The sequence below is a fragment of the Podarcis gaigeae genome (genome assembly GCF_964106915.1).
Source record: "Podarcis gaigeae genome assembly, chromosome: 6".
NCBI classification, from domain to species: domain Eukaryota; kingdom Metazoa; phylum Chordata; class Lepidosauria; order Squamata; family Lacertidae; genus Podarcis; species Podarcis gaigeae.
The window spans coordinates 48309557-48328110 of NC_139682.1; the positions used below are offsets into that span (position 1 = coordinate 48309557).

General features: G+C 46.0%; 2 protein-coding genes and 2 long non-coding RNA genes across 4 annotated transcripts; 3 read left to right on the forward strand and 1 right to left on the reverse strand.

Annotated features, from left to right (window-relative positions):
- The first annotated feature begins 1825 nt into the window (after positions 1 to 1825).
- On the forward strand, positions 1826 to 9176 carry LOC310847428 (glutathione S-transferase Mu 1-like). Its single transcript, XM_083745248.1, has 8 exons — positions 1826 to 1981; positions 3681 to 3756; positions 5848 to 5912; positions 6535 to 6616; positions 6749 to 6849; positions 7134 to 7229; positions 7321 to 7431; positions 8235 to 9176. The coding sequence occupies exons 1-8, from the start codon at positions 1946 to 1948 to the stop codon at positions 8325 to 8327; spliced, it is 660 nt and encodes a 219-aa protein (XP_083601374.1). The 5' UTR covers positions 1826 to 1945; the 3' UTR covers positions 8328 to 9176.
- Positions 9044 to 11736, reverse strand: LOC310847437. Its single transcript, XR_014565799.1, has 2 exons — positions 11391 to 11736; positions 9044 to 11220 (listed from the first exon to the last, which is right to left on the reverse strand). It is a non-coding gene; the product is annotated as an uncharacterized lncRNA (long non-coding RNA).
- Positions 10234 to 18182, forward strand: LOC310847427 (glutathione S-transferase Mu 1-like). Its single transcript, XM_083745247.1, has 8 exons — positions 10234 to 10396; positions 11733 to 11808; positions 14022 to 14086; positions 14340 to 14421; positions 14521 to 14621; positions 14905 to 15000; positions 15078 to 15188; positions 17896 to 18182. Exons 1-8 carry the CDS (start codon positions 10361 to 10363, stop codon positions 17989 to 17991), a joined length of 663 nt encoding a protein of 220 aa, XP_083601373.1. The 5' UTR covers positions 10234 to 10360; the 3' UTR covers positions 17992 to 18182.
- On the forward strand, positions 17229 to 17738 carry LOC310847445. Its single transcript, XR_014565809.1, has 2 exons — positions 17229 to 17484; positions 17538 to 17738. It is a non-coding gene; the product is annotated as an uncharacterized lncRNA (long non-coding RNA).
- Positions 18183 to 18554: the final 372 nt, after the last annotated feature.

Consider the following 18554-nt stretch of genomic DNA (forward strand, 5'->3'; position numbering starts at 1 on the left):
GGTTGTCCTCTACAACATTGCCCAGTGCACTGTGCCAATAAACACCTGCCAACCAAATACACTGGCAGGAAGCATTGTGGTCTAATGCAGCAGGTTCTGTTTGCCCAATTTGTAAGTGCTAGTATGCCAATCCTTCCACTTAAGGCTTTTCTAAGTGAGCAATCAGTAGTATGTTGGTTTTTTAAAATTAGTAATTTCCTTAACATTTCACCAGTCAAATTTTCAATAAAGATATGCAGTAGAAGACATGGGGCAAAACACCATTGTTGGAATAGGCAACAGCCTTTAATACAGTACAGTGGTACCTCGGGATGCGAACGGGATCCGTTCCGGAGCCCTGTTCGCATCCTGAATAGAACGTAAGACACGACGGTGCGTCTGTGCGTGCTGCATTTTGCCACTTCCGCGCATGCGTGTGACATCATTTTGAGTGTCTGTGCATGCACGAGTGGCGAAATCCAGAAGTAACACGCTCTGTTACTTCTGGGTTGCCATGGAGCGCAACCCGAAAGCACTCAACCTGAAGCACATTCAACCCAAGGTATGACTGTATTGAGGAGAAAAAGCCCCACAGGGGTTAATTCCCTGTGCCACTTTTTAATAATTCTGTGGGTTAAACCACAGAGCCTAGGACTTGCCAATCAGAAGGTCGGTGGTTCGAATTCCTGCGACGGGGTGAGCTCTCATTGCTCGGTCCCAGCTCCTGCCAACCTAGCAGTTGGAAAGCACATCAAAGTGCAAGTAGATAAATAGGTACTGCTCCAGCAGGAAGGTAAATGGCATTTCTGTGCGCTGCTCTGGTTCGCCAGAAGCGGCTTAGTCATGCTGGCCACATGACCCGGAAGCTGTATGCCGGCTCCCTCGGCGAGATGAGCGCCGCAACCCCAGAGTCGGCCACGACTGGACCTAATGGTCAGGGGTCCCTTTACCTTTACCTAGTAAGACTGAACTCTGTCCAAAGCCCTCTCTTCTGATAACTGGCTTCAGCCTGTAGCATCTGGCTGCTCTCCAGCAGAACCCTTCTGGGAGCTGTCTGTACCAACTTGGACTGTAGTCTTGAGCCCACTTGCTATTGAGAAAGTCCCCTTTAACTCTCTGGGGTTTACTTCTGATGAGACATGTACAGGTTTGAGCAGTTAAGAAACTTCCCAAAGTCTCACCCAAGGATCTCATTTGACCTTTTTAAAATAAATAAATAAATAGATAGATAGATAGATAGATAGATAGATAGATAGATAGATAAATTTATTTCACCCCGCCTCCCAACATGTCATATTGGAACTTTATTAAATAAATAATTACAGGCCACACTTTCATTATATATATATATATATATATATCACGTGGCCAGCGTGACAAGCTGCATCTGGCGAGCCAGCGCAGCACACGGAAATGCCATTTACCTTCCCGCTAGTAAGCGGTCCCTATTTATCTACTTGCACCCAGGGGTGCTTTCGAACTGCTAGGTTGGCAGGCGCTGGGACCGAGCAACGGTATATGACATGGTGGTGAACGACATAAAAATATCACAGTACAATATCATGAGTTTACAAATCAAAACACTCTTCCCAGTCTGAGTTGAGAGCAAATTTTGCAGCACTCTTCAAAATTTGTTCTATTGACTGGGGGGTGGAGAACCTGCAATGGGAAGAGCTGTTCTCTGGAGCAGGTTTAATATGAGTTTGCGGGCTTATGTGCAATAATAAAGCCACTTTTAGGATTATGCATATTTGCAGGTTTTATAAACTGTAATAAAAGCCATCCCCCAAACATTGCTTCCATGTCTGCCACCTCATTAAAAATAACACTAAATAAAGGGCTCCGGCCCTTTAAAAGGCTGAGCTCGACGCCGCTGCTGCTCCCTCCCTCCCTCCTCCGAGGTGACTGCTGGCAGTGAGGCTGCGAGAAAGGGAGCTCGACGGGAGAGGAGAGGACAGCGGACAGCATGACGATGATTTTGGGCTACTGGGACATCCGAGGGGTGAGTTCCTTGCGCGGAAAGGGAGGGAGAGCCGAAAAGGCGCCCCGCCCCGTCCCGTCCGCCTGCTGAGTCTGGGGTTCCTGCCTCGCTTTGCAGAGTCTTCCGAGGCGCTCGCTGTTCCCACCGGGGGAGTCGTGCCTGCGGGTGCCCCTTTCGCAAATCGGCGCCGTCCAGGGGCCGCGGGCCCAGAGCCAGCCGATGTTTAAGCCCTGGCTGGAGAAACCTGGGCCATTGTGTGCCCTCGAGGAAGAGTGGTTTCTAAGGCGAGGAGGAAGAAGTCCCTCGGGGACCTTTCCTGAAAGGAGCCCGGGTCCCTGATGGTCGCGCTGAGGAAGCGCGCTGCCGTCGAGGCGCTTTGCTGGAGATCCCCAGCAGATCCCTCGGGGCAGCGGCTGGGGAAAGGCAGACGGAGTACGCAGGGATGCTCCAGGTGTCTGATTCTAACTACAGTGGTACCTCGGGTTACATACGCTTCAGGTTACAGACGCCGCTAACCCAGAAATATAACCTCAGGTTAAGAACTTTGCTTCAGGATGAGAACAGAAATCGTGCTCCGGCGGCGCAGCAGCAGCGGGAGGCCCCCATTAGCGAAAGTGGTGCTTCAGGTTAAGAACAGTTTCAGGTTAAGAACGGACCTCCGGAATGAATTAAGTACGTAACCCGAGATACCACTGTATATGGGAGATGACGGAGGGGCTCTACCCATTTGTAGAGCACAGAGCCCCCCTCCTTTGTTCGCCTTACACCTCACTCAGTGCCGGATTTACATATAAGCTAAACAAGCTATAGCTTAGGGCCCCACTCTCTTGGGGCCCCCAAAATTTTTAAAAGGGGGCAAACTCTGGATGTACATTTCCAAAATATAAGATAAAAAACAAATAAAATAAAGCCTACATACAGCAACAGTGTTTTATGTTGTGATGTCTCATATGATGTAGGTAATGGGCTCCGCCTGCTAGCCTGCTCCCTAAAATATCACTGGTTTGCTCATTTCTGTATATAGGATGCCTACATTCTGCATGCTACTAATATGAGTTTGACCGAACTGCGAGAGGCAGTGGAAGACAGGAGTTCCTGGTGTGCTCTGGTCCATGGGGTCACAAAGAGTCGGACACGACTAAATGACTAAACAACAACACATTCTGCATGGACTGGTTCCATGGCAACCTGTGCAAATGGCTTTAGATACCTATTAGGTTCATAAATTACCATATAGCATATATTCAACACAAAAAACAGCAACAATTTGTTGTTGACAAAGGACAGGTGGACATATAAAGGGCCCCATTACCTTCAGTAGCTTAGGGCCTCATCAAACCTAAATCCTGACCTTGCCAGGAGACAAATAACCGACACAAGGCCACAGTTTTTAAACCTTGGGTGACAAGCTGCAGTTAATCAAAACAAGAAAAGAAAGCTTTTGATCTTGTTCCTATGCTTGAAAAAGTACACCCAGCCCCCAAACCTTGACAGTAGGCTCATTTCTGTCACCAAAAACCACTGACATGAAACAGGGGGTTCAGTAATGCCAGGGTGCTATTGGACAGGAACCTTCAGTTGCAAGCATCTGCTATCTTCATCTGTGAAATTTCAGAAGGATGCCAATATCCTTTGCCTTGGGCCATTGCTAGTCTGGAGCAGATGTAGTTTGCCGGCTTTTCTACCAATGGTGATTATTCTTCCACTATTCTTCCTGCAGCTTGCTGGTGCAATCCGACTCCTTCTGGAATACACAGGGACCCCATATGAGGACAAGCAGTATGCGTTTGGAGATGGTAAGGAGCTGACTCCAGAGGCGTTTCTAGCTGCATTATCAAAGTCTAGGGACAAACAAGCAGGAAGCTATAGCTACCTTCTTCCTGCCTTGCGTGTGACCTTCCCAGAGCCATTTGGCTGGTCACTGCTGGAAGCAAAATGACATTTGGTTTCCTGTAAGGCAGTTTTGCAGTCCCATTGATTAAACATTAGATGTGTCTAAGCTTTGTAGCTGTTAATTGACATAGATGTTCACTGTTGCTTCTAAGGTATAAGTATTTTAAACATGGGAATTGCTTGTCTTAAAGGGTGAGCTGTTACTTAAAATGTTCCTTTCCCCTGTTGATTGCTTGATGTCAGAGACATGGCCGGCAAAGGGGGATCTGCAGAGGGGGAGGAAGAGGCAGAGGAAATGAGAAACTTGATTCTTTCACACAACAAAAGTGAGATAAGCCTTCTCTGGAAGGCTGCCTGTAAGGTTTCCCAGCAGCACAGAGATGAAGGAGCAGGACGCAGGTGGCAGGAGGCAATTGGATTCAGCTCCAGAGGAGAATTGGCTGCACCTGAATTTCCAAGAAGTAGGAGGCGGAGCAAGCGATTAAAACAAAGCAAGGCCAGCAGGAAGCGGGGGCAGGTCTGGCTTATATCTGGCCTTGGGAAGGATTGCTGGAAGCCTGTTCTTGCTGATAAACCTCAACTAGTAAAACTGCCAGTGTTTTGAGAAGGGCTAACCTGACACCTAAATAGAGTGGACCCTCCGAATACAAATTAAATTCGTTCCGGGGGTCCGTCTGCAACCCAAAAAGTCCATAGGCAGAGGCGCCGCTTCTGTGCACGCAGCAAAATTTGGAAGTATACACTTCTGGGTTTGCCGGGTTCGTAACCCGAAACTTACGTGCCCAGTGTGGTACTTAACTAGAGGTTCCACTGTATGTGCTTTAGGGGTGGGGAGCTGAATCCAGCCTGTGGGTCAGGTTCAGACATTCTCTCAAAGGCCACTTCCACAATAATCTGATGACCCCATGCTGGCAGGTGAAGACTTTTCCTTTGCCCACACAGGGTAGCCAATCTCAACAGGGCTTGGTGTCAGTGCCAATCAGCTGATTGGGGCTTACAGAAAGCCTTCCTCGCTAAGGAACCACACTTAGGAGCACACTTCAAAGTCCCAATTGTTTCTTTACAGCCACATACTTACCTGCCCAACACCTAGTGTCACATAGGATGCCAACCTCTTTGAACCTTTGCTACTTATCACTGACCTTGCTCATAGTACAGAAACCATGTGCTTATCTCTTGACCAACAATGAATCCCTTCAGCAGTTAGCATTATTGTCAGTTGCTTTGGTTTTTTGCTTAGTGTCTTTGAATTATCTAGCTGTGGGAATTGTGGAAAGCAGAGGAAAAAATATATCCAAGAACATTTGGAAATAGATGGAGCTTTTTTAAAGAAGTACGGTAACTTGTGCTTTTTATGTGACTTTCAAGAAAGAGTAGGATTAAATCCCAGCCCAGCTGCTGCCTCTGATCCTCAGTGGTGGACCAAAGGTTAGACATCAGCCTGCAAATTCTGCTGGCCACTTAGTGTAAGCCTCCTGCTCAATCTGGTCAGACCTTCATCTGGCCAAAAAGGTGGTTACGTTCTCATGTAACAATGCACACTGAAGATCACTTAACAATGGCTTAGTGTTTCTGAGTATGCCTTCTGGCTTTCATACATGCCAAATGTCTTGGTGGACCTCAATGATTTTAAGGTTTGTGTGTGTGCTTTATGTAAGCCATGTAAAATGTTTAGTGCTGGGAGCTGAAGTGGAACAAACAATCTCTTGTTGTGTCTACTTCTAGAGGCAACTGCCTCTTTAAAAGTATGGGTTGTACTTTGGACAGTGGCCAATATGTTTCTGCAGCTAGAATGACCTTCCCCAATCTGGCACTCTGGTTGTGTTGGACAATGGCTCCCAGTATGAGATTGCTAGGATTCATGCCTGATAACCCCCTTAGGAATGGAGCCAAAAACATAAGAGAAGCTGGAAATGAAGGGGAAAATAAGCCTGACTGGTATAGAAGTGAAAACAGACTTACCATGGACTTACTTTTCATACCTGTATTTACAGCTCCTGATTTTGACAAAAGTCAGTGGACTAATGTGAAGGAGACGCTGGGCTTGGACTTCCCAAATGTATGTAGCAACTGTGGAAACAACGAGCAACATGTCATTGTGCATTGATGGGGATGGTGGGGTCATTCTGCTGCTGCTCCCTTTTGAAATGAGTGAGAGCTATCAGGCCAGAGTCCTGGGCTCTTTCTCATCTGGCTCTGCTGCACTGCTGCTTCAAGTACAGGTCACATCTCAGTGGAAAATGATGACGGTTTGTGAGCAGAATCTAAAGCAGTGGATTGGCTGGAGGTTGAGATCTGCAGTGCATTCCTGGCTTCTTGCTGGAGCAAAGGAAGCCAGAGGCCAGAGGGCCTTTCAAGTGTGCCTGGGGGGAGAAGCCAGGCCCTGTAAATTCTGCAACTAAACTCTCACACACAACTCTCAAGTGCAGTGTTACCCAACTGGTGGTGGCAAATTGCCACGTCAATCCTTGAGTAGCCCTAAATAATTATACTAGAGCTGTGATGCAAAAACTAACACCTAACAGTGTGTTTTCTCCTGAAGCCATTTCAGATTAGACATCCTTTCTGCTGGCATTGTTCATCCTATGTAAATGGGAAGTTGTCCAGCAAGGATGATGGGGCGATGAAATGTTCTGGGTCTTCTGCACTGGCACCATTAACCTTTCCTATCCTTTCCTTAGCTCCCTTACCTAATCGATGGTGAGATGAAGATCACACAAAGCAACGCCATCATAAGATACATTGCACGCAAGCACAAGATATGTGAGTCTTTTTGGCACTAGTGTTTCTTTGGATGCCAGCTTAAAATTAACCAGTTAACTGATTGATAATATTCTTGTCAAATAGTTGGTTAGAGGTGTGCTCTTACCTTCTGTGTATGTTGTGTTTCTACAGGGGGTGAGAGTGAAGAAGAAATCATCAGGATGGATATGCTTGAAAACCAGCTCATGGATGTCAGAATGACCTTTGCAAGACTTTGCTACAGTCCAGATTTTGTGAGTCTGGTGGTTTGAATCCTCCTTCCAAGTTGGCAATCCAGCCAATGACGAGAATGATTTGGGGATCAATATGGAGTGAGTGGGTCAAAAAATAGCACTTATGTAAGTCTTAACAAATACTTTCTTTCTGCTCTTCGAGGGCTAGCAGAGGAACAAAAGATCTTTAGAGTTAGAGAGAGAAAGAGAGCCCTATAACTGGGGAGTCAGTAGTTCAAGGTTTCACAAGAGTTGAACTGGAAATGAATCTGTGTATGTAATAATTCAAGAACTTCTGGTTGCAGGAAAAAGTGAAGCCTGAGTACCTGGAGCAGTTAGCCGGGGAACTGAAGCAGCTCTCCCAGTTTTTGGGGGACAGGAAGTGGTTTACAGGAAAGAAGGTACAAGGGCTATGTCTAATTCCATAGAAACAAAGATGTCTCTCTAGTTTTATGGATCCATTTAAAATGTCTTCCTCTTTTGATTTCCTAGATCACCTATGTAGATTTCCTTGCATATGATGTATTGGAACGGCTCTGGATGTTTGAGCCAAAGTACTTTGATGAGTTCCCAAATCTGAAGGATTTCCTTGACCGCTTTGAGGTGAGATTTACTGTGTTGTATGCATGGATCTCCAGTAGGAATTGTTCTTTTATCCATAGCAAAAGAAATGTGATCCACCAACCAACTGAATTTTGGCAGTTTCCCTTAATCTGTTCCTTTCTTTATACATCCTTATTCCCAACCAGTCCACAGGGTAGGACTAAATGTCAGCCTCCTCCTATATATGCCATCACATAGGAGTTGTGCATTCTAACACTAGGGGTGGGTGTGTTTCTGCAGGGTTTTCCCCTACCTCACCCCCTTCACACACCTACACACACAAGCTGTGTAGATCCCATACATGCTATGAGAGACTGGCAAAATTGCACAACAACAAAAATCTGCTTCTCCAGATAATGAGAATGTATTTGCTGGGCTGTGTGACAGAATCCACACAGAAACTCTGTCATGTTTTTCAAGCTATCTGCTGTTGCTGTATACCAGGCGTAGGGATCCTTTTTCAGCCAAGGCCCACATTCTGTTCTGCAAAAGCCTCTGGAGGCCACTGTCAGTGGTGAGGCAAAAGCAGCTGAGCAATTGCTGTAAATTTTATTTTCTTACCATAGGCTCATTTCTACATGTGCTCTGACACTCAACTCTATCCTCCATCTAAGGAAATGAGAGGCATTCTCAGAGTTCAGGGACACATTATAGCCAGGCAAAAACACACAAGAAGAGTGCAAGCATGTCATGAATGGAAAGCAATTTGGGTCCTAGACAACTGTTTTCAGGTTTCCTCCAGAGTTGGGTTTAGACTCTTGCTATGTGTGATGCTGTTGCTGTTTAATGACTCTCTCTTGCAGGCTTTGGAGAAGATTTCTGCCTACATGAAATCTGGCCGTTACCTGAAGACTCCCATCTTCTTGAAAAATGCCAAGTGGGGCGATAAAAAATAGAAGAGGAGAATGTGGACAGTAAAGCTTCTATAGATGAGTGTTGGCATCAGGGATGGCCTCTGAATGATTCACTATCCCTTTGTGCCTTTAAACATGTATGTTATGTTGTGTTAATGTTGTCATTGTGACTCTTAATTAATGTTGTCATTGTGATAAAAAAAGAAAAGGATACTGAAACAATTGTCCTGGCTTCTTATTCCAAGAGCTCACAGGGCACAAAACAACCTGACTGTGGGAGAGGGGGGAGGAGGAGGAGGAATTGTCGCCCCTTGCAACATTGCCCACTGCAACTGATGCCCTTGTGCCAATGCCTGTCAGCCAGATACACTGGCAGGACACATGGTGGTATAAAGCCACAGGTTTCGTTTGTATGACTGGGAAGTGCTAGCCTGCCTTTCCTCCCAATTAAGGCCTTTCTACATGATCCATAAAAGCATGCCTAAGTATCTCAGAATACTTAGAATTAGCCAAATTGACAGGCATAATAAGACAAAAACCAAAAAGTGAAGTAAAAAAAAAAAAAGGAGTGCCTAAATGAGTACCTCAAAAGTCAAGGCTCGAGGGCAGAAATCTGGCTGAGTCTGGAGTAACCTTGTGAAGTGAAAGGATATGAAAGAAGGATTTATATCTAGATGTTAGGATAGAGATGATAAAGAAAACAGGAAAACAGGAAGACAAAATGAGAGATAAAGGAGGTGCTGTGGGATTTTGCTTTGTTGTTGTTGTTTTTTAGTTTTCGAATGTTGATTTTTGTGTGTTGTGTATTGTTATTTTTTGATATCTTTCATGTTGTTGTTGTTGTGTGGAAAATACTAATAAAATTTATTTTAAAAATAATAATAATAAAAAGGCCTGCCTAAGTAGGTTGTTTTTTTTAGTTCTTTCCGTAATCTTTCAACAATTAACTTTTCAATAAAGGTGTGTGGTAGAAGAGATGAGACACTGCAGTTTGTGTGTATGTGTGAATTGTTGGAATAGACAGTAGCTTTCAATTAATAATCAAATAATTTATACCCTGCACATCTGGCGGGGTTTCCCCAGCCACTCTGGGCAGCTCCCAACGGAATATTAAAAACACGATAAAAGATCAAACATTAAAAACTTCCCTAAACAGGGCTGCTTTCAGATGTCTTCTAAAAGTCAGATTGTTGCTTATTTCTTTGACATCTGATGAAAGGGCGTTCCACAAGGTGGGCGCCACTACCGAGAAGGCCCTCTGTCTAATACTGTATTGCAGAGAAAAAAGCCGCTTAAGGGGTTAATTGCCTGAGGCACTTTTTCAAACTTGTAAGTTTGTTCAAAGTCCTCTCTTCAAAACCTGACTCTGGCCTGCAGCACCTGGCTGCTCTCCAGCTTCTCTCTCCCAGGAGATGCCTGTATCAACTTGGACTGTAGTCTTATGCCCAATTAAGTAATAAGTAAGTGGGCATTAGGCTGCAGTCGAAGTTGTTACTGGGGATTGAACTCGGTGGGATTTACTTCTCAGCAGACATGGACAGGGTTGAGTGGTTAAGAAATTTCCAAAAGTTTCACGAATGCTTCTCACTTGACCGTGTTTTGTTTTGTTTTTAAATGCCCTTTCCTCGCAACAGAAAGATCACATTGCAACTTTATTAAATAAAGTTTCACAAAACTTAACATGAAAAGTATAAGAAGGTAGTGTAGGGCGTAAAAAACACGACGCCACAATAACATCGGGTTAGAAGAAAGCAAAACACTTTCGCACCCCCGTCCTTTTTCGGTGCTAATTGGGACTGACCCCAATGGGAAAGTGCTGTTCTCCGGGGCAGGTTTAATGTGCAACCAAGCCAGTTTTAGGATTATGTGTATTTGAAGTTTTCATAAACTCTGTAATAAAAAGCCGTTCCCCAAACGTTGCTTCCACGCCCCGCCCACCTAATTAAAAATAAGATTAATCGGCTCTGGCCCTTTAAAGAGCTGAACTCGACGCGCCTCGGCGGCTGCTTCTCGAGTCCCTCCTCCAAGGTGGCTGCTGGCAGTGAGGCTGAGAGAAAGAGAACTCGACAGGCAACATGACGATGATTTTGGGCTACTGGGACATCCGAGGGGTGAGTTCCTTGTGCAGAAAGCGAGGAAGAGGTCTCCCCCCTCCGCCTGCTGAGTCTGCTCTGCAGAGCCTTCCCAGGCCCTCCTTGCTCCCGCGGGGGGGGGGGGGGAGTCGCGCCCATGGGTCGCCCCTGCGTAAGTCGGCGCCGTCCAGGGGCGCCGGACCAGCCGCTGCTTACGCCCTCTCAACCTCGGGGGGCCTTTGGGTGCGCTTTTGGTCCCGTGGCTTCTAAGGCGAGGAGGGAGAAGTTCCCCAGAGGAGCTCGAGCCACCGTCCCGCCCCCACCAGTCCCCGGGCCTTGGGAAGCTGCGCTGCCGTCGAGGGGCTGCCCTGGAGGCCCCCAGCTGATCTCCCGGGGAAAGGCGGACGGAGCTCGGCGGAGGCCTTTTGTCTGGCTGCTCCACGTGTCTGCTGCCCCCTGCAAAAGGCCGGCAGGTCCTGCGAGACGGTGTGAGGTGCACCCCCCTCCCACGGGCCTTCGCCTCGCCTCGTTTTTCGCGCGAGCGGAGGTCGACGGGGCGCCCGCGGCGGAGGCTCGTTGGACGAGTGGTTCCCACCTGCCGAGCTCTGCTTCGTCCACGCCTACCATGCCTGCGTGTTGTGCTGTTAGGACTCTACAGCCCTGTGCACGTGGAAAGTGGGGGGGCCATCGATAGCGATTAGCCACGAGGGAGGAATTCTGCTGAATAACAGTTGCAGAAAATCACGGGTGGGTGGGGGGTGGAGAAGGCCCAGGGGCTCACATCCCGCTTGCCCACAGGCATCTAGGGGTCCACTAGTACAAATTACATTCATTTCCCTTCTGACACAGACTCTCTGTTCTCACTCGGGGTCAAACCAGTGGCGTAGCGTGGAGGGTGCAGGGGGGGCTGGCCGCACCGGGCACAACATCTGGGGGTTAGGGGGCGCAAATCCACGGGTTAGGGGCGCAAATCCATGGGTTAGGGGGCGCAAATTACTTGCCTTGCCCCGGGTGCTGACAACCCACGCTACACCACTGGGTCAAACTCTCAGTTCACCCCCAAATGCCTCACCAGGAGAAGAGGTCCTCACCAGGAGAAGACTTCAAGTCTCCCTCTAGACTTGCTTTTTATGGTTAGGCCTAAGGCGGATGGTACTTGCTGGGGTGCCCACAGTTGTGTCCCTTTCAGCTGCATTCCCCATTCCTATTTCCAGGTGTAACAGGTTTGTTGAGTTTTCCAGGGGGGCCAGGGGATGAGGAAAGCCCCCCCCCCACTTCCCGCACAGCTCTTTCTTCACCCTCTGCCCTCTCGTCCTCCATCTTAGATGCTGACTGCTGCTGCGATACCTTTTTATTCTTCTTTCCTTTTTTCCAGCTTGCCCACAGCATCCGCTTGCTACTAGCGTACACAGACACCCCCTTTGAAGATAAGTTTTACAGCTGTGGAGAAGGTGCGTATTGCTAAGCTTAGAACATACCAAGCTCCTCTTAATCAGAGTACTAAACACTTTTTAAAAGTTGCTGCTTTATTAATAGTTTCCTGGTGGGGCAGAGGCAGTTTGCCTTTGGGCATTCTGAACAAGAGTTGGTAGGGAAAGTGTTTCGCTTGTGCTTATGTCAGCCAGTTATTTGAAATGCCCAAAGTTGCATTTTTGCAACTACGTTAAACTTAAGTACTACAATCTGAAGGTATGTCAAGTTGCTGGAAGGCTCTGTGTGTGTGTGTTGATGAAGGGCTTGTAACACTCGTGCAACTGTTGAAGGGAAAGATAATATTTAATATATCAGTTTGCTTATTGTTATGTAATTGTTACATAATGTTTATATATGTCGCATTACACACCACCATATATTTCTAAATGGCTACCAGATGTTGTTTGGAGGAATATTCCTAGAATTGTGTGTGTGGTGACTCTGTTCAAGAGTAAAAAAGGGGCAGAATTAATCTAACTAAATCTTGGCTCTCCCACACCCAAGTGTGGATATGTAAGTTTGGTTTCTGTGGTCTGTACTTGCCCTAATAAGCAACAGAAAACTAAATGATTCAAATTCCCACTTATTGCCACAACATTTGAATCACCTTGGTGTGTAGAATGGAGGCGCATACCATGAATGCAAAGGTGTATTAGAGGCTGCCGTTACCAAACCGTCACAATGAGCTTTTCAGGGTAATTGTGAAAGTAGGTTTTATCTTGAGTGCTATATTGCTAGCTCACTCTGGTGTCTTTAGCTTAATCCCTTGCATTTGTGTGTGTTTGCACATGAGAGAGTGACAGAGAGCACAGGGAGAGCATAACTGCAGGGACAGTACCTCTTAAGTGGCTTTTTCTCTGCAAGCTTCTCTTAATTTAAGGATGGATGAATATTCCAACAGTAGCTTTGCACAGTATGGGAGTATGCAACCACCAAGGACATATTTAGAAATGATTTCGGTACCCCAAATCTTTTGGGTACATGCCCTCTTTGTGTTTGTTTCAGAATTAAGATGCGCTCATGCACTAGAGTGCAGTCTATGCACCACTCAGTTGGTCCACATTTCCTGCTTGTCTTAGTGGATGGTGATGGGGGATATTTTGGTTTTGCACAGCTGGTGGGAAGTGGACAATGGGGAAAAAAGGCAATGGCCCTTTCTAGAGTCACTTCTTGAATCTGCTTGATTTCCTACAAAGAAGCTGAGGATGTAGCCAGATGCCACTGCCTCCAAGTTTAGAGTTTGCCCTCTGTTGTAGCACAGTTAACAGTTAACAGCTGGTTCAAAATGTGCCAGCCGGGTAACTGACTTACTTGAGTTCTATTTAGAACTCATATAACCCCTTTTTAAGCCAGCAGCAGTAGCCAGTTTGTTTCCAGGTCCAGTTCAAAGTGCTCAAATTAGTGTTAAAACCTGGAATGACTTAGGCCACATTCCTTGTGTTAATTGGGAATGTTCAAAGAGGAGGAGGGAGAAGTTTTCCTAACTGTAAAATACTAGACATTTGAGTGCTGGGAGATGGAGATCTTATAGCAGAAGCACCATCTTGAGGCAGATGTCTCCATTTGAAAACGTGTAACAGCAAGAACTGATTGTGCTTATAAACCCTGGTTGTCCAGAAAAGCCTTGAGCACAATGGAGGCTTTGTCTTATAATCCACATAGCTCAGAACTTACTGTTTTCCTCTTAACTGCATCTTCATTTTGCAAAGCAATTTCTTGAAATCTTCAGAATGTCCCCACAGTTTCTTAGGATCTAGAAAGAAAATATAAAACCAAGCCAGAGAACTGCTCCATGTAACTTTCAGAGAGACTCCTCTGAATGGATCCTAGCAAGATGGACAAGTAAAGTGTGGGAAAGCAATTCAGAATGCTTGCCTGAACTTGTGCCCTTGACTTGAACAGGGCTTGCTATAACTCAGCAAGGCCCAGATCTATCAGCCTCTGTAGAAAAATATCCCTCAGAATGCTCTCACCAAGCTAAGTCAGAATTAAATCTTGCTGAATTGTCATTGGACTTTGTCCTGAGCACCTTCCTTGGGATTGCAACCTTAACCTGCAACCACAACGGTGTGTGTGTGTGCGCACATGCGTGCATGGCATTTCTTAAACCTTGATTCCCTTGCCTGTGTGAAGGAGAGTGACTGAGCAAATTTTATGTGCAGGAAGTGAAAATGCTCTCTCTCTCTTCCAGCCCCCGACTATGACAAGAGCCAATGGTTCAATGAGAAGGAGAAGCTGGGCCTGGACTTCCCTAATGTAGGTCACTGTCTTTTTCTATCATATGACAGGTGGGAAGAGGAATGTGCCTGGGTTATCCAGAAGTTCCGGAGATTTGGTGGAGGAATGTGCCTTTCTTCCTTGTGGTACTCCTCTATGGGGCCTTGGGTTGGGAAGCAATGGTTGAGGAATGAGTGTGAGTAGAGTGAATGGGGGTGATTAATGGTGGAAGCACAAAGTTTCAAGCTGATTTGTCTTTAATCAAGCTGATCATTCTTTGCTTACTTTCCAGCTTCCTTACCTAATTGATGGCAAGACCAAGCTAACGCAGAGTAATGCCATTCTCCGGTACATTGCGCGCAAACATAAGCTCTGTGAGTAGAATTGAGTTCTTTGGGGGATCTTGGCTGGCTGATTGGGATTGGCTTCTTTCTGTCTGTCTGGGATTTCTCATTGTCATGTGTTGTCTCCAGGTGGAGAAACAGAAGAGGAGATTGTCAGAGTGGATATGCTAGAGAATCAGGTGATGGATTTCCGCATGAGCCTTGTGATGGTCGTGTACAACCCTGATTTTGTGAGTTCCCCTGCCTCTGTTGTTCACAGCTGCTGTTCTATTGTGGGGCTGGTGGGGTGTTATAGGACGTGGTTGTGCCTGCAGATGCCCTAATGCTTGCAAAAGCTCTCGCTGGTACTGCCCCAGACTCTGAGCTTCCTTCCTTTCTTTTTTTTTTTTTAAAGTAAGTATCTAGCCCTCCTAGACAGGGTATTCATAGGTTGTTGGCTGGAGGGGAGTTATGCTGAACTTTACCTGAGAACACGGATCCAATCTTCCCCCTTCCCCTTTGCTTGTTTTGCAGGAGAAACTAAAACCTGGGTACTTGGAGCAACTGCCAGGAAAGCTGAAACTGTTCTCAAAGTTCCTAGGGGACAGAAAGTGGTTTGCTGGGGACAAGGTATGTGCATGTCCACCTAGAGGCATCTGAAGGCAGGCTTGCTCCCTTTGGTGTCTCACTTTTGAGTCTCTTTCCAGATCACCTTTGTTGACTTCCTCATGTATGATGTCCTCGACCAAAACCGCATGTTTGAACCCAAGTGCCTTGATCAGTTCAAGAATCTTCAGGATTTTGTCTCCCGTTTTGAGGTTGGTGCTGTCTTCCCAAAACGTGCTTGCTTGCAGGTCTTTGCCGCATCTTGTGACTTGGCTCATTAGCTTCTGGCAAGAAGCCACAAACTGATTGACTACAAAGTTCCAAACTGGCTAGAGCAACTGTCCAAGTTGGCACAAACAGGAATTTGCAAGAAACATTTGTCTGTTTCCTTTTTTGCACATAAAGGCCAGGGTTCTGAAACGTGCTTTGCTTCAGAGGGAGATGGTGACAATTTCCCATTCATCCATCATTTCATATGTTCCTAGATGTGACTGGTAGCAAGGCAGTGGGTGCTAGCAATTAATTGACTCTGCTGAAGGGTCTTGACTGACATCTTTGTGGGCTATGAGAGAGAAGGAGGTTTTGTTTGTGTTTTTGCCCATATAGTGGGAGCTCCTTCCTTCATGAAGTGATGGATTGCTCCAGAAGCCTCCTGGAGTGTCTTATTTTCTACCAGATGGCTTAGCTCAGAGATTCAGATGCTTCCTGGTCAAATTGTTTGTGAGTGGAGTTCCTCAGCACTGGCACAGCAACACAGCTGGGTCATGTTGAGCTCAGTAGGTGAACACTTTGGCTGCTGTTGTTTTACACATGTAGCTTTTGAAATGCACAGGGGGTCATTTCTCAGTGTTTTTGTACATAGCGGTTTGCGGTTGTGCACACCTTTGCACCATAGCATTGTGTCAAGGGGCAGCTGCTATCGGTGTTGTCTGTACACACGGTTGGACCTGTCTTCAAACTACTGTGCAATGTATTTCTCTATTCTCCTCCCCTCAACTAGAAGAGACAAATATATTCTGCTTCCTATTTTGCCAATCTCCTTTAGAGATGAGATAAACACGTTGAAGGAGAATGGCATGCACCTACAGTATCAGTAGGCCAGCCCCAGCAGGAGATGACCTGAGAAAGAGCTCTCTGTGTACACATGTACACAAGTAGAATGTGCTTGAGAAGTGCATTCTCGGCACAAAGCTGGTTATAACCATCCCAGCAGAATGTGCATTAAGTTGTCAAACAATGTAGGACAGGGACAACATGGGGATTATATTGTATGTAAATATTATTATTAATTACAGTGGTATCTCGGGTTACATACGCTTCAGGTTACACACTCCCCTAAGCCAGAAATAGTGCTTCAGGTTAAGAACTTTGCTTCAGGATAAGAACAGAAATCAGGCTCCGGCGGCGCGGTAGCAGCAGGAGGCCCCATTAACTAAAGTGGTGCTTCAGGTTAAGAACAGTTTCAGGTTAAGTACAGACCTTAATTCCGGAACGAATTAAGTACTTAACTCGAGGTACCACTGTATTAATTATACCCAGCGCATCTGGCTGGGTTTTCCCAGCCCCTCTGGGTGGCTCACAGCACATATCAGAACATACTAAAACATTAAAAACTTTCCTAAACAAGGCTACCTTCTGATGCCTTTGAAAAGTCAGATAGCTGTTTATTTCCTTGACATCTGAAGGGAGGGTGTTCCACTGGGAGAGTGCCACTACCGAAATGGCCCTATGCCTGGTTCCCAGTAACTCTGCTGCTCATAGGGAGGTAACCGCCAGAAGGCCATCAGAGCTGGATCTCTGTGTCCAGGATGAATGATGATACCTGAAGGAGTGGGCTCCTTCAGGTATACTGAAACGACGCTGTTTGGGGCTTTAAAGGTCAGCACCAACACTTTGAATTGTGCTCGGAAACGTACTGGGAGCCAATGTAGATCCACATGGTGGGTGCCACTACCAAGAAGGCCCTCTGCCTGGTTTTCTGTAACTTGGCTTCTCACAGTGAAGGAACCCCTTCACTGGTGCTGAACCTCAGTGTCCAGAATGATGGGGGTGGAGATGCTCCTTCAGGTATACTGGAACGAGGCCATTTAGGGCTCTAAAGGTCAGCACCAACACTTTGAATTGTGCTCGGAAATGTACTGGGAGCCAATGTAGATCTTTCAAGACCGGTGTTATGTGGTCTTGGCGGCCGCTCCCAGTCACCAGTCTAGCTGCCACATTCTGGATCAGTTGTAGTTTCCAGGTCACACATAGAGTGTGTTGCAGTAGTCCAAGCAGGAGATAACCAGAGCATGCACCACTATGGCGAGACAGTCCATGGGCAGATAGGATCTCAGCTGGTGTACCAAATGGAGCTAGTAGACAGCTGCCCTGGACAGCTATACCGTAAGTCCAAAATGACAGTGTCCCCCAAAGATGCCTACATTCAGCATTAAATGCACATTAAACACACATTACCACACAGGGTGTACACACTTAAAATATGTTGTTAAAGACCATGCTGCCATTGTCATGTAATTTTTGCATATGGTGGCTGAATGTGAGTACAACTGGCAACTAAGGTAAGCCAACCAACCATGAAGAATTGTGTGGTAGCCAATGCTATTCCTACCCAAACTAGACCCACTGAAGTTAGTGCACATGACTGACTTGGGCTTATTAAATTCAGTGGGTCGTCTCTGAGTTAGAACTAGCATAGGATACAACCTGTGGCCTTCATTTATCACCTACCATTATAGAAAAGTTGAGCAAACGAACATTTTTTTAAAAAAATGCAGACTTGCCATTTTGGCATGAGCAAAACCAGTTCCAGTTGAGAGCAGTGTCAGTTTTCCTAAGGCTTCTTCAACCTTTGTCTTACTGAGGTGGATTCTTTCACCCACATCCTTTCCTAAAAACATTCTTTTTCTGCACCTCCAGGCCCTAGAGAAGATTGCTGCCTACATGAAATCCAGCCGCTTTATGAAGACTCCTATTAATAACAAGATGGCTAAATGGTGTAACAAGAAAGAGTAGATGAAGAATAAAAATTTCTTTGCTGCTGCTAGACAAGAAGACTTCTTTTTGCCTTGAGTAGAGCTGATTGGATTGACTAAAGGCTGCCCCCCCCCCCGAATGTAGTACTCTTTCTATAGAATAGTTGGAAACTATTCTGTATTTTTAAAGCTGTAGAGGCCAATAAAGAATGATATTGTTGTTCTGTTGAATGTGCCATCATGTCTTTATTGGCCATTAATGTGTTGCTTTTATCTTGCTGTTCCGAGTGGTTGTATGAACATGTCTTGCCCATCTGTGGAAGAAGAGGGTTGACATTTCTTTTGGTCTCCTGCTAATTTGAGGTCTAGTGGCATTCTTTATATTCCTCTTATGAATGCTTTCTTTCTTTTCTAGAGAAGGATTCCCTCCCTAGAGTGAGGCTGTTTGGGTTAAGATTTGGCTGCAGGTGCAAATGTAGCCTGTAGAGTTATTTTGTTGCTAAATCTAACCGACGGTGAGATAAGAGCACATGCCTAGTAGGAAATGCACAATTTTCACAAATATTTTTGAGAAGGTTCTGGACCAGTAGTTACATTACTTGC

Coding starts and splice junctions, on each gene's coding strand:
- LOC310847428 (XM_083745248.1), top strand. CDS start 1,946: ATGACGATGATTTTGGGCTACTGGGACATCCGAGGG. Junction 7,230..7,320: donor AGTGGTTTACAGGAAAGAAG/GTACAAGGGCTA, acceptor TTGATTTCCTAG/ATCACCTATGTAGATTTCCT. Junction 7,432..8,234: donor ATTTCCTTGACCGCTTTGAG/GTGAGATTTACT, acceptor TCTCTCTTGCAG/GCTTTGGAGAAGATTTCTGC.
- LOC310847427 (XM_083745247.1), top strand. CDS start 10,361: ATGACGATGATTTTGGGCTACTGGGACATCCGAGGG. Junction 11,809..14,021: donor GTTTTACAGCTGTGGAGAAG/GTGCGTATTGCT, acceptor TCTCTCTTCCAG/CCCCCGACTATGACAAGAGC. Junction 14,087..14,339: donor TGGGCCTGGACTTCCCTAAT/GTAGGTCACTGT, acceptor CTTACTTTCCAG/CTTCCTTACCTAATTGATGG.